Raw genomic sequence first — 15,449 nt, forward strand, 5'->3', positions numbered from 1 at the left:
CATTCTCATTAGCTATTTTACATTCAGCAGTACCACTATTATGAAATCATATCATATCAAATAAATGGATGCTCCCTTTTCTCACTTCTTTCACATTTTGTTTTAAGATTATATTTATTGATTCAAAGTCTAAGTCAAAGTAAACTTTAGTGTCATCTCAGCAGTATACGAATACACAGTATGACGAGACGACATGATTTACAATACACAATAAATATGTAAACATTTGAAATGTGCAATATATTGGCAGAAATTGGATATATACATGTGTAAACCTTTAGAATTGTGCAAATAAATTAACAGTTCACAAAGTTAAGTTCACAGTGCAGGTGTGTCTAGAATGTAGTGGGGGGGGCAGACAGTGAGTTGAGGAGTCTGAAAGCTTTCGCGCAAGCCTGGTTGTTAGGGCTTTAAGGGCTAGTCCACACGGGGAGATAGCGATGCGTTTGCGGTCGCGGCGACAAAGCGCCGCGACAGTCGCCGCGACCGGCGCAGGCGACAGTTTTGTATGGGCGCCTATGTAAAAACGCCTGTGCTAACCACACGAGGCGATGCGCTTTTCAACAGTCGCCTGAAAAAGCCTGGTGAGGCATTTTCAGGCGACTGTTGAAAAGCGCATCGCCTCGTGTGGTTAGCACAGGCGTTTTTACATAGGCGCCCATACAAAACTGTCGCCTGCGCCGGTCGCGGCGACTGTCGCGGCGCTTTGTCGCCGCGACCGCAAACGCGTCGCTATCTCCCCGTGTGGAATAGCCCTAATGCTGCAAAATCGTCTGCCGGATGGGAGCAGCATGAACAGTCCATGTGAGGGGTGTGTGGAGTCCAGTGCAATTCAGGAGGCCTTTCTTACACAGCGCTTGTGGAAGATGTCCTGCAGTGATAGAAGAGCCACTCCAATGATGTTGCCAGCTGCTCTGACAGTCCGATGTAGACTTTTAGGGTCAGCAGCACTGGCACTACTGTACCAGACGGAGATGCAGCTCGTCAGAACGCTCACTATGGTGCCCCTGTAGAACACCGTGAGGGTGGGAGGCAGAAGGCTGGCCTGTTTCAGTCATCTTAGGAAGTGAAGACGCTGCTGAGCCTTTTTGGTGATGGAGGTGGTGGTCCAGGTGAGATGTCGACTCCCAGAAATTTGGTGTTCTTTACTGTCTCTACCGTGGAGCCGTTGATGTTGAGTGGTGTGTGAGCAGGACGAGTTTTCCTGAAGTCGACGATCATCTCTTTTGTTCTATCCACATTCAGTGACAGGTTGTTCTTACTGCACCAGACCGACAGCTGCTGAACCTCATCTCTGTACGACGACTCGTTGTTGTGGCTGATGAGCCCCACCACAGTCGTGTCATTGGCAAACTTGATGATGTGGTTTGAGCTGTGTCAGCAATGTATTCAACAACGGGCTGAGAACACATCCTTGAGGAGCTCCTGTGCTCAATCTAATGGTGCTGGAAACGTTGCCGCCGATACGAACAGACTGAGGCCTCTCTGACAGAAAGTCCAAGATCCAATTGCACAAAGAGGTGCTCAATCCCAGCTCGCATAGTTTCCCGCTCAGCTTTTGAGGGATGATGGTATTGAATGCTGAGCTAAAGTCTATAAACAGCATTCTCACATAACTGTTTTTCTTGTCCAGGTGAGTTCTTGTCCAGGTGAGTTAGTGAGCGGTGGAGAGCAGAAGATATGGCATCCTCAGTTGACCTGTTTGGCCGGTATGCAAATTGTAGTGGGTCCAGTGAGCGGGGAAGGGTGCTCTTGATGTGTGCCATCACAAGTCTCTTGAAGCATTTCATGATGACCGGGGTTAGTGCAACAGGGCGGTAGTCATTCAGGCAGGTTACTGAAGATTTCTTTGGCATTGGAACGATGGTGGTGGACTTGAAGCATGTGGGGGTGATCATCTGGTTTAGCGATGTGTTGAAAATGTCAGTGAAGATGTCAGCCAGCTGATCAGCAGAGTCTCTGAGCATACGACCAGGAATGTTGTCTGGTCCGGCAGCCTTTCGTGGAATGACCTTGTTTAAGGTTTGCCTCGCGTCAGCCGTGGGTAGACAGATGACTTGGTCGGTGAGAGGAGGTGTGGTTTTCCTCACAGACTCTTTGTTCAGCGCATCGAAACCATGCATAGAACTTGTTCAGTTCCTCTGGGAGTGTGGCGTCTTCGTTGCTGCTGCTCCACGCAGGCTTGTACTGTGTGACAGCCTGAATGCCTTGCCATAAGTTGCATTCATGAATTAAAAAAGAAAGAAAGAAAGAAAGAAAGAAAGAAAGAAAGAAAGAAAGAAAGAAAGAAAGAAAGAAAGAGGAGGAAGTGAAGAAAGAAATGTAGATAGGAGGGTGGGCATTCCCTTTATGTAATAGATTGTATCTTACACTACAAAACCTGGTTAGCAGCTTTCATAGTCCCTAAGCTATATGGTTGCACTGCCCATTTGTGGTTCAGTAAGCCACCTGTCCCAAATTTTCTTGAACCTGTTTTGGCATCTACGCGTTATATATGTCAGTTTGTGGGTCTGAAGAATGTTGTTGATAATTTTTATCCAGAATGCTAGGGGAGGAGGTTCCAGTGCTTTCCATGCGAGCAAAATAGATTTCTTTGCATAATGTAGGAGCTGCTGTAAACATAACCTGTCACAATATGAAAGGGAAAGTCCCTCTAGATGTCCCAGTAGGCAGAATACTGGTGTCCGAATAGCTGGGAGTCCCAAACAGGTATTAATTAATGCAAGAATTGCAGTCCGGCATTACTGAATTTTAGGGCATTCCCAAAAAGGTATTAATAAATGCAAGAATTGCAGTCCAGTATTGCTGAATTTTATGGTAGTCCCAAAAGGGTATTAATAAATGCAAGAATTGTAGTCCAGCATTGCTGAATTTTAGGGTAGTCCCAAAAAGGTATTAATAAATGCAAGAATTGCAGTCCAGTATTGCTGAATTTTAGGGCATTCCCAAAATACATTCATATAAGTACCACTATCAGCATTACATTGAAACACAAGTCTGGATACCCTTGGTATTTTTGTGCCAGCCTGTGTGGGGTCAAGTAAACTCTATTTAGGAATTTAGGGTGTATGTAACAATCCCTTACAGTTATGTTTCTGGTATTTGTTCAAGAATGTCTTTCTAAGATCCTTCATCAAAGGATGGAAAATCTTGGGCCTATTTATTACAAATATGTTTTATAGGGTCAAAGTTATCTTGTAGCAGAATAGTGTAGAACCAGCTTAGGGGTTTGGAGAGTAGGTAACATTCTAAGGTTGATTGGGTAGTGCGTGGGGCACCCTCCGAGAATTGGGCATAAAATAAATTTGGGCAAACTGCTTGAGCTGCCCTGCACTCACCAGGTCACCCAGATGTTTAATTCTGGCCATGGCCCAGACAGCATCTGGAAGGGAATGGAACTGCAACAGGGTTTTGTTGCCCCAGAGTGGGGACCATTTGGACCAGCTGCTTCTTGCCTAATAGGCAGACACTACCGTTTTATGGAAAATTAGAGTGACAGTTTTCATGGGAGATCTTAAAGGAACAGTTCAGTGTGAAAACTGTGTAAATAGATAGGCTGTGCAAAACAAAAAAAATTCTAATATAGTTAGTTAGCCAAAAATGTAATGTATAAAGGCTGGAGTGACTGGATGTCCAACATAATAGCCAGAACACAACTTCCTGCTTTTTAGCTCTATAACTTTGAGCTAGTCAGCGACTTGAAGGGGGCCACATGGTACATATCTGTTCAGTGAGTTTGCAATTGATCCTCAGCATTCAGCTCAGATTCAAAAGCAACAGATATGACCCATGTGCCCCCCCCCTCAAGTCTGATTGGTTACAGCCTGGTAACCAGAGTAACCAGTCAGTGTAACCAAGAGAACTGAAAATCAGGAAGTAGTGTTCTGGCTATTATGTTACATACCCAGTCACTCCAGCCTTTATACATTACATATTTGCCTAACTAACAATATTAGAAAACTTTTTTATTTTGCACAGCCTATCTATGTACACAGTTTTTATTTTTACACTGAACAATTCCTTTAAAGTATATATTATATACTTGAATATCTCTCCCTTTGCTTCAGCCATTCGAGTGCTAGTTGTGGTCATTCAAAAAAATGCACTTTTCCTCCATCCATCACTTTAAGTTTTGCTGGATAAAACGTAGCATATTCCAATCTGTTATTTTTTGTTTAGCCGAGGATGAGTAGAGTATATCAGTGCTTTATTAGCAGAGACTCATGCAGCCATTACACAACAGTAACTTTCACTTTTAAACTGACAGGATGTATGCACAGTATAAGTCTGAGCACAGTGACATCTACAGGCCATCTGCACAAACACCACATATTCTCCCTATAGTAGGAAAGCATTTGGCAGATGAAATAAACAACAATAATTCAACAGTATGCATCTTAAAGCAATATTATGCATTATTCACATCACATAGTCCTGGGTCCATGCAGGTCGTTTTCTGATTCTCTCAGTACGCCTTATAGGTTCACTTTCTTCATTCCTATTGCAGTTGACATCAGGAGCAGGAAAATGTCCTTCATCAAATGGAGTTTCTCCAAAGTCATGTGTCCGTCAGACAGTTCATATGTGTATGGTCCTCGCTGGCGTCTCGCTTCAAGTGGTGTAGTAAATTTAGATTGTCCTTGTTTCAGTAGTCTTGGTTTCTTAATTCTGACTAAAGATCCAGGCTGAAAGTGATCTTCTCTGGCACCACTTTTCTGTCAGTATAAGCCTTGCATTTGGCTTGTTGACGTTTCACAATGTCAGCAATAGATGATTTTGTAGGCACGGTATTTTGTGGAAGTTTGATGTCTGCAACATGTAACTTACTGAGCATCTGTCATGTAATAATTCAGCTGGAGATAATTGGGTTGTTGCATGGCGCGTTGCTCTGTAGTTATGTAGGAATTCTGTTGTAAATACTTTCCAAGATTTCCCAGTAAGATTTGCTATCTGTAGTGCTTCTTTCAGACTTCTGTTGAATCACTGGATTTCTCCATTTGCTTGTGGGTAATACACTGAAGATTTCCTATGCACAATATTTCTCTCTCTCAGAAAGAATTCAAACTCAGATGAGACAAACTGTGGTCCGTTGTCTGATATTAACTCCTTTGGATTACCTTCTCTGCTGAAGACTGTAGACAAAAATGTTATTACTGTAGCTGATGTTATATGAGAAACAAATGCAATTTCAGGCCATTTACTGTAATAGTCTATCAAGGTTATAGCAAATCTGCAGTCTATAGGAGCATCTGTAAAAGGACCGACAATATCAATAGCAAGTTTTTCCCATGCTGAATCGGGAAATGGTACTGGTTTTACATCTGGTCTCAACTTAACTTTGTGTACAAAGTTCTTTGCACAGCCCAGTGAAGTGTTGCTTTGTGGTGAAATTTTAGACACTGGCTGTGTGGCAGGCACTGATGCTGTAGTAATGAGACCATCAATTAGTTGTAGGTTTAATGCAGCAAAGAGATCCCTTCCAAGTAGTAGTACCCTTATTTACAATGTAAAAGTCACACTTTGCAGTATTTGATTCAAATTGTACAGTCACTAGCAAGCAACCAAGCACAGGGATTGGATCCTTTAAGTAACTGACCAGTTTCAGGGCAGGTGCAACAAGCGGATCTTTTGCAAAGTATTTCAAGAAAATATCCTTTTGTAGTATAGAAACAGCTGAACCTGTATCAAGCATCAGGTTAATGGGGTGTCCCTTGTCAGCAGAAGCAGTACTAACACTGACAGTGCATATAAACTTGATCTTAGCAAAATGTCCTACCTTTGTGCATTTGCTGCACCGTATAGCTTTTGCAGGACATGTAACATGATTTGCAGTGTGTTGTGTTGAACCACAGCGAAAGCAGTATTTTCTATTTGTATATACTGTATGGTTTTGCAGTGTAGGTGAATCCCTTTCCTTAGCACTGTATTTTGCCTGTGACTGTGCATTATTAGGCCAAAGTGTGACTGAGAGTTTTAGCTTCTGCCACTACTGTTTCAATTTGGCTAGCAACTGTAATAACCTTTGCAAGGGTTAAAATCCTGCTCTAGGAGCAGTCTCTCTCTAATGCAAGGTGAGTTTGTTTATTCCACTATTTGGTCTCTTAGCATTTCATCTGTTAGAGTCCAAAACTCACAGCTCTCAAAAACTGCTACAAATTGTTCTGTGGATTCGCCATTACATTGTCCACGTTGGCGAATTTATATCTTTCAGAAACCACATTTACTCTTGGCAAGTTCTTTATAGCAATAAGAGCAGTTTCATAAGTATCATCAGGTAATGGTAATGTATAGAATATACGCTGTCCCTCTGCTCCCAGGCAGTGAATAAGTAAAGCACGCTTTCTAGCAGCAGAAATATCCCTGTGGTCAGCAGCAATAATGTAATTTTCAAACATATGGATCCAAGCAGTAAAAGGTATGTTAGGTTCACCAGGGTTTGAAAGAAAAGGTGCAGGCTGCTGCAGAGGTAGAAGAGCCATCTCATCGTCAATTTGTTATGTTTTGGGTAGCCGAGGATGAGAAAAGTATAACAGTGCTTTATTAGCAGGCTCTCATGCAGCCATTACACAGTAACTTTCCCTTTCACTTTTAAGCTGACAGGAAGTATGCACAGTAAAAGTCTGAGCACAGTGACATCTACAAGCCATCTGCACAAACACCACACAAGCCTATGTCTTGAAGTTTACGATTGACTCCTATGTAAGAACTACGTTTCTTTTGTACTGTAGATGAGTAGTCCGGGTATATGGAGATCCGAGCTTCAGCACAGTGTATATCCCCTTTCTTCCTAGTCTCCTTGAGTGCTATATCTCTATCTTGGTAATTCAGCAATTTAATCAGGAATGCTCGAGACGGAGGAAGGGGTTGGAACCCGATGTGTGCGTTCTACTACAAATTGTGGTGAAAATATATTCTGACCCAATATTTCTTTGAGACAGTTTTAGGCAAATATCTCAGGGTTAGAGCCTTCACTTCTTTCAGGGAGAGCTAGGATCCGGACATTTGAACGGCACTGGCGGTCTTCCATATCATTCTTGCGGTCTGGCATAGCTTGAAGCTGATGTTTGATGTTGCTTACTTCTTGAGGCAGAGGAGCATTACGGTCTTCCCACCCACTCTTTCTTCCAGCTCACCCAGTCTCTCTCTAATGTTCTGGATGTCCTGCTTGATCAATAAAAAAATCAACCTCTTCAATCTTAGAGGTGAACATTGAGGTTAAAGTAGTTTGACACTGCAGGATGGTCGACATGAGGTCTGCTGGGGTGGGATCTGCGGGTGTATCTGGTGCCAGTTCTTTTTCGGCTCTGGCCTAGGGTGGGGGAGATGCTCGTGGGGTGGGAACTTTTTTCACATTTTAATGGAAAACTTGAGGCTCATGTCTACAAATAAATTCTTAGTGGAATAGCAATACTTCCAACTACACCTATTTTACAGGCTAGTTACAAAAGATCCAAAATGGTGCTATTATACATATTATGTATTCTGGGAACATAAAAATTTTTGCACAAAATTAATTTAGCCACAGATAATATTACAACACCTCCCTCTAAGAAAATCTTGCTGGATTGACTCGAAATTGAGAATAGAAATAATTTCCAGGTGGATTTTATAACTCAACTGTTTACTTTAAATTTTTTGAATTAACATGAAATTTTAAATTCTAATCTATTGGTCTCTTACTCTCATCCACAGCAGTGTCCACAAAGGGTTTAACACAGAAACAATTCTCTTTCACACTTTCTTCAAAATCCACCTATATATAAGAAAGAAAAATATAGTCTTTACATAGATATTTTAGGAATATGCTGTGACAACATTCAGGGGCCGATTCATGAAGCTCGAGTGAAGGATTCGAATTAAAAAAACTTCGAATTTCGAAGTGTTTTTTTGGGCTACTTCGACCATCGAATGGGCTACTTCGACCTTCGACTACTACTTCGACTTCGAATCGAACGATTCGAACTAAAAATCGTTCGACTATTCGACCATTCGATAGTCAAAGTACTGTCTCTTTAAGAAAAACTTCGACCCCCTACTTCGGCAGCTAAAAGCTACCGAAGTCAATGTTAGCCTATGGGGAAGGTCCCCATAGGCTTGCCTGAGATTTTTTGATCGAAGGATATTCCTTCGATCGTTGGATTAAAATACTTCGAATCGTTCGATCGCAGGATTTGCGCTAAACGATTTTAGTTCCTAGTCGAATATCGAGGATTAATTAACCCTCGATATTCGACCCTTCATACATCTGCCCCTCAGTAGAAAGCATAAGTAATGGAGCTGGTGCACAGTCTCAGTTGTTACACCACCTTTACAATATTCCCCATAATTACATTACTTACATTAAATAGATTTAGACATAGATTTCAGTAAATAGAAAAACTGTTTCATGTTGACAGCAAAATTAAAAAAGAGATATTGTCAGAATTTTTATGATGTTATTTTTAATATGATGTAAACAAACTCGTGTTACTATTTACAATTTTATTTTCAGACTAATGTTAATTTGTTTACCTTTTAATAATGGTGTGTAGGCAGCAATTACAGCTCATTATGTAAGAGCATGTGCCCACAGAAACAGCTAACAGTACAGAGCAACTTACAATTCCTTTCAATCAACTACAGCCGTAGCTTTTTTTATCTTATCCCAATTCTCCTGCTGGCTGATATTCTTATAGCAGTGTCTAAGTAGTGTCTCGGGTGTCAGAAACCATTGACACTTGTAGAAATGTGTGTGCTTCAACCACTTCACCGGAACCCCTTTGGGCAGAGTTCAGAGCAGTCCAGAGACCCTTGCCAGGGGTCAAACATATACTAGAAAAGAAATGACTGCAGCATCTCTTTGTTGCTAAAGTGAAAAAGTTGTGTTTATTGGTCAGAAACCAACAGGCAACGTTTCGGGCCTCCTTTCGCCTTTTCTCAGGCTTGAGAAAGGGCGAAAGGAAGCCCGAAATGTTGTCTGTTGGTTTCTGACCAAAAAACACAACTTTTTCACTTTTGCAACAAAGAGGTGCTGCAGTCATTTCTTTTCTAGAAACCATTGCCACTAACTGTATTTCATATATTTTGGGTGTCAGTAGCCTCTGCTTCTCACTTACTGTGTAGTTATTTAGGATGTGGAAATATTGTTTTTTGAATCATTGTACCATATATATATATATGGCCTGTACTGTACAATTTGAATTTGATTCACAGAGTCTGAAGCTAATGACATGTGGGGCAAAAAGCCTGAAACCACCAATGCCACTTACTGAAACTGCCTGAGAAGTTGATTGTCCCCAAAACACACATTAGAGAAGTTTAATAACAACCTGTACTAGCAGTGCTAGCCAGATTGGCTATAGCACACTGGGAAATCTGCCTGCTAGAAGTTTGCAGCAGCTAAAACCCCCCATTACACGCCTGATAATATTAAATGGAAGCCATTCTGAGTGACCCAGAAGGAACAGCGAAAGGTGCTTTTCACGTATCAAAAGTTGTTATAGGTAGATAGGGGCGTTTTGACCTCTGCCTGTTTTCCCTAACAGCAGCAATCAAACCCTCCACCCCCCCCCCCCCATGTTTTGTACCATTTAATTGTGTGAAAATGCATTTTTGGACACAGCAATAGTGGTGAAACTACCAGGAGTGCAGGGTATGCAATCACACCTGGGCCGCACACACCCTTTGGGCCCGCCGGAGCCACGATAACAGTTATCGGCAACGACTGTAAAGGGGGAGATTTTACATATCGTATGATTCATAGGGGGGAGGTCCAACAAGTGCCCATCCTGTACCAGAGCCTGCCGTCAAGTAGTTACGCCACAGCAATTTAAGCAAGATGCCATCCAATGCCAAGGGAAATAAGCATACACAAAGAAACTAACCACTTTGGCAATTAGGTTTTTGATGTACAGAAGCTCATTGCTGAATGCTGAAGAGATGGTAGAAAAAAGAGACACAGTCTGAGGTAGAGAGCGGCAGGTGTCTCCAATGTACTTAGCACTGCAAACTGTCTGCAACAAAAAAATTACAAAATAATAATGCTTACAAGAAAAATAATAAATATGCAACATCATTTATAGCGAAACAAGCATATTATAGAGTGATATAAACATTGGCACAGTATAACAAAGTTCAGAACATCATATCTATTAAAATTAAATCCAAGGCCTTGATCAATAAAGTTTAAAATTTATTGCACATGTACTGTACACTGTTGGTGATGATAAAATACAAGACCTATTTTATATATACTCATGGCATTTAATAGCACTTTTAAGATCATCTGTTGCATTTTAATTTTGTGACTGACAAAACCAAATAAAGGGAATGTCAATGCAAAAAATATTTTTTTCCTAAATATACATTCATTACAAATTTTCTATGGTTTTTCAAATATTTGTAAATGTGATGTTATTGAAAATAGCATTTTGTCTGTCCCTTTCTATTCTCTGCCCTGATGGCCAGACTGTTGATACAATGTAAGAAAAGGCAGCTGATTAACAGATTTTTGCAACATTGTTTAAATAGTAGCAAGCAGGAGTTAACAGCAATTGTTTTTACAAATAACTTTAAAAGCCCTGAACATTTTTAATAAATGTATATTGGAAAGTTACTTAGAATTATGTTTTCTTTAATAAGGCAAATTTTTATTTTGGGATTGACTTGCCCTTTAAGGCAAAAAGTAAGCCATTTTTGGTCAGACTCATGTCCATATCATAAAAAGATGCTAGTTTGAATTATAATTCTTGATTTTATGATTTGAATGAGACATCATAAAAACTGTTATTATGGGTTTTCAAATATGCAAAGAGGGTAGGAAAATCATTTCTGATCAACCTAAAACACCAAATTGTGAGGTCTCCCAAATAAATCTCAGATCAGTGAATAGATCCACATGTTTCAGATTAATCTTAAAGTAATAAAGGTAGCTCTGCACTACACAGTAGAATTATATCTATGAGCTGATAAAGTGTTGTAAACATTACCTTATGCAGAGCCAGCCAATCAGTCACCTTGGTATTAGAGAGTGTCATGCGTTTTAAAATTAGCTGAAACAAAACAACCATTGTATAAAATATAAAAACCCGAAGCCTACAAAACACACTGATTGGTATGAAGAAAGTTTTTTTTAACGGCATAGGATAATGGAGCTAAAGGGAATAATTCAAAGAAAGCAAAGTAGGCGTTTTAACATTGAAAGAGACAGTGTTGCCATGGCCCAGTTAGCATTAGTCAGTTGAGTAAAAACAGTTTCAGTGTTAAATGTGCATTACACTACTATATTTTGTTGTTTATCGTAACTTATATTAATACAATATGTGGGTAAAGCAGCAAACTGTGGGACTGCACCCTTGGGAGGAGAGTCTGTAGAACGTTTAATTAGGGTAAGTTTAGGGGAAATGCCTATTTTTACTTTAACTAATTCTAAAGCCCAGCCAGGGTTACAACTATCCTAAAATATTCTAGATATATTCTGCTAATTTTAATTGCTATGTACAGTTACTAGATTTTTTTTTTATTAGTTTACACTTCCTTTACTTTCTTTGTAGAAGGTTATTATGGATGATGGGTAACAGTTGTTACATTATTTCACTTATCAACTGCTAGAAAGAGGGACAGCTACATATGTGAGAGGCAAGCATTGTAAGAGTCCAGGTTTTGTGGAACTCAAAGGAACCCAGCTGCAGTGTCCTCCTTTAGTGACTAGTCAGCATCAAGTGACCCTTGTCTTTTGACTGATTGTTTAAAAAGTCTATAAAAAGAAAGCTTAATTTGTGTTCCTGCACATTCTTCTTACAACAGGAAGCACGGACTAATAGATAATTCCACATAAAGTATAGTAAATGTTGCCCACAGTCTGATGTACTTTCCGGCAGAATCCTGAGCCCCCTCTGCAAAATACCATTCAACTGAAAAAATCTAATTTTAAGCGCATAACATAATGGATTTTTTGTTCTTATATTGTCAGAATGATACAATAGCTATAATTATTTTTGTAGCACAGTATGAAGTATGACTTTTTCCTGCCTCCAAAAAGTTCATTTGGCCCACAGTTGTAGTATTGTAACATCACTTTAATGACCAATTATGACATTTGTTCTAGAAAATGTACTAGATACATACATAGAGAACATAGAGAAAAAACAGTAAGGCGTAGAAAGGGATGAAGAAAGATGATAAAGTCAGACATAGATTAAAATTAATTATTAAAGAATTACAGGGATATTTTTGATGCTTTTCAGACTGCTCTGGATATTCTCGACAATATGTTGATTTTGTGGTGCAATGAAGAATTCAATGACGTCTAATCGAGAATCAAGTTCACACTGGTTTGTAGTAGGTCGCATTAGCCACATCCTTTACCAACAAGTAGAAGAGAAAATAAAGATGTTTTGCTTAAAAAATAAATGGTCACTAAGCAACCAAGAGGAAAGAGAAAGGGAGACATTCAAAGTTTCAGATGGCAACCCCAATGCTACAAAACAGACATACCTCATCGTATTTTCTCCCTGTCTGGTACAACAACGATTTAAAAGTCCTAAGGGAAATATATATGTACTTGTTCAGTAGTAAGCATTTTGCATATCTAGGTACAGTATATGCAATTTGTAAATGCTAATCAAAGATTGAGTACAAGTTTATATTGATCGCACTGATATTGATTCAAAAATGGCTAATAAAGGCATTGGGGCTATCTGTACATAAGGAATTAATGTAATGCTATAGATTGAAATCATGTGTATGGCAATCTCAGGGCCACTGGAATGCTTTATTTTCAGTTGGAACAGCTTCATCCTGACTCCTTAGTAAATTGTGCCTAGAAGTGTGGGAGGATGTCCCACCAATTATGTAGAGCATTTTGAAAGAAACATACAGATTATGTTTAAAACTTAGAAACGTAAAGAAGCTCCTTTATTTGATGCCATTTATCAAATGTAGCATATACTACATGAATGGCTTCAGGACACACAGATGTTTTCATAAATTATTGCTGTTTGGCTAGACCCTTCACTGCAGGGTAAACTATCACTACTCCTTGCCCAGGAACAAGTGGTAATTCTAGTATTATCTCTACTTCACTCATTGGGGGAAATTCACTAACCGGTGAAAATTCGTCAGCGACTGCTTTCGCCGCCTTTGCCACACTTCGCCAGGTGTAACTTCGCACATACAACGCTAAGTCACTAAGTTGCGAAATTTCTTGCCAGCGCCAGGCATATTGAAGTTGCGCTCGCGTTAGATAATTTGCATACGGCGGGAAGTTAAATTTCAACGGACGTATTTGTTGCAGCAAATACATTACACTACACAAGCCCAGGGAAGCTTAATAAAATAAAGTTATTATAATGCCCTACATATGTACCCAGTGTATAGTTTATGTGCCATATGTAAGGAAATGTAGGGGGGGAAGTCAGGTACCCTAAAAAAAAATGACTATCTTTTGCAGCCTATCACCCTGAAAAAGGAAAAGACGCCAGCGTTTTTTGGAACGTTGAAAAATTTTCAACAAAATCTCAACTAAGTCCTATCTACTCCATTGCACTTCGCCTGGTCTGAGGTGGCAAAGGCAAGTCTGGCGATTGAGGTAACGTTCAGTAAAAACAAAAACTTAGTAAATTTGCGTAGGAACCCTCTTTCGCTAGAGCGAAAATACGCCTGGCGTTAGAGTGCGAAGTTGCACTAGAATCTATCTCCTTCGCTAGCGTAATTACACCAGCGCCCATTAGTAAATCGGCAAAGTGCCAAAATGACGTCATGCTGGCAAATTTTCACCAGCGTTCGCCACTTCGCCCTTTAGTAAATTTGCCCCATTGAATCCTGTGTGCTATTGCACCTTTTTAACTTTTAGTATATTGTAGAATATAGGGTCAGATTCAATTTGATGAAAAAAAAAACTATCTCCTTTTTCTGTTCTAGAGCCAGATACAATTCAATGAGAAAAATTTACAGTATATTACTGTTTATCACAAGAAAACTCTAATGAAGTTTATGGGGAAAAAGTGGACCTGAATTTGGAGAAAAGTTTTTTATCCACAAATTGAATCTTGCTCGTAAGTGTTCACGTGATAAAACATAAAATAATATCTCATTTAACTGAATTTGGCCTATAATAAGATATGATCCACTTTTATTCTTTTTTTTATAGATTCTGAATTATTTGTCTCCTATTTCCAGTTTTAAAATACTATAATATAAATGAATGCCAACTGCAGAATATCAGTCTGCATTTTAATAAAAAATAAAATATTATCTTACAAAAATGAAATCTAAATCTTACAATTACTGATTTATTAGACTGGTTTATTAACCTTCCAGATAATTTTTTCTGTGTTTTTTTATTTTATTTTAAAATGTCACCAAGTTTTAGCAAGTTAAAAAAAAATATTTAAAATATGTTCACAATTTAAAACATGGTTGCAAAAAACCGATCCTTCATTATTTTCAATGAAATGTGGCTAAACTCATTTTGGATGTTAATCAAGCTGCCCCTTATTTTGTATATGTATGGAATTGAAAGCTGGAATTGCTGTGGAAGTAGATATATATTGAGTAGAAGGAGAAAACAAATTACCATACAGACTAAGCCCTTCTTTCACTCCAGAAGTTAATTTATAGACAGATGGATGCACCTCACTTTTGAATATCTGCAGAACACTGGAAGGAAAAATAAATATCAATCAATAAACTCAGAGTTTAAGGGACAAAATAAGCAAAATGTAAACTTATATGTGAAAATTTGCCAAAAAATCAGAAACTTACTAAGGGGTAGGGATGTAGCGAACGTCGGAAAAAAAGTTCGCGAACATATTCGCGAACTTGCGCAAAAATGCGAGCGGTTCGCGAACGGTTCGCGAACCCCATAGACTTCAATGGGAAGGCGAACTTTAACATCTAGAAAAGACATTTCTGGCCAGAAAAATGATTTTAAAGTTGTTTAAAGGGTGCAACGACCTGGACAGTGGCATGCCAGAGGGGGATCAAGGGCAAAAATGTATCTGAAAAATCTGCCTGTGTGTGCTTGGAAGAGATAGTGTAGGGGGAGAGCTGTTAGTGATTTCAGGGACAGATGATAGTAAGCTTGCTGGCTAGTAATCTGCTTGATACTGCTCTGTATTGGAGGGACAGAAGTCTGCAGGGATTTGAGGGACATTTTAGCTTAGGTAGCTTTGCTGGCTAGTAATCTACTGTTCTCTTTAAACAACTGCCATACGTTGACCTTGTAGGCATTGTTTGCCCAGTTTTTTTGGACGCAGCCACTGAAGCACAGTTGCCAGAAAAAATATGCCATATAAATGCTGAAAATAGTAATTTTTCGCCATACGTTGACCTTGTAGACATTGTTTGCCCAGTTTTTTTGGACGCAGCCACTGAAGCACAGTTGCCAGAAAAATTATGCCATATAAATGCTGAAAATATAAATTTTTTTGGTTGCAGCCACTGAAGCACAGAGGCCAGAAAAATTATGC

At 39.4% G+C, this 15,449-nt stretch overlaps 1 protein-coding gene across 1 annotated transcript in view; it reads right to left on the reverse strand.

Moving 5' to 3' along the window:
* The window catches only part of msh5.L (mutS homolog 5 L homeolog), a 56,958-nt gene that overhangs the window by 19,235 nt on the left and 22,274 nt on the right, over positions 1 to 15,449 (reverse strand). Inside the window, exons 9-14 of the mRNA XM_041572895.1 lie at positions 14,555 to 14,637; positions 12,475 to 12,520; positions 12,201 to 12,339; positions 10,968 to 11,030; positions 9,864 to 9,992; positions 7,681 to 7,753 (exon numbers count right to left, since the gene is read on the reverse strand). Coding sequence (XP_041428829.1) covers positions 7,681 to 7,753; positions 9,864 to 9,992; positions 10,968 to 11,030; positions 12,201 to 12,339; positions 12,475 to 12,520; positions 14,555 to 14,637 — 533 coding nt within the window. The remainder of the gene's footprint in view (positions 1 to 7,680; positions 7,754 to 9,863; positions 9,993 to 10,967; positions 11,031 to 12,200; positions 12,340 to 12,474; positions 12,521 to 14,554; positions 14,638 to 15,449) is intronic.

Source organism: Xenopus laevis, chromosome 8L, assembly GCF_017654675.1.
Source record: "Xenopus laevis strain J_2021 chromosome 8L, Xenopus_laevis_v10.1, whole genome shotgun sequence".
NCBI lineage: Eukaryota > Metazoa > Chordata > Amphibia > Anura > Pipidae > Xenopus > Xenopus laevis.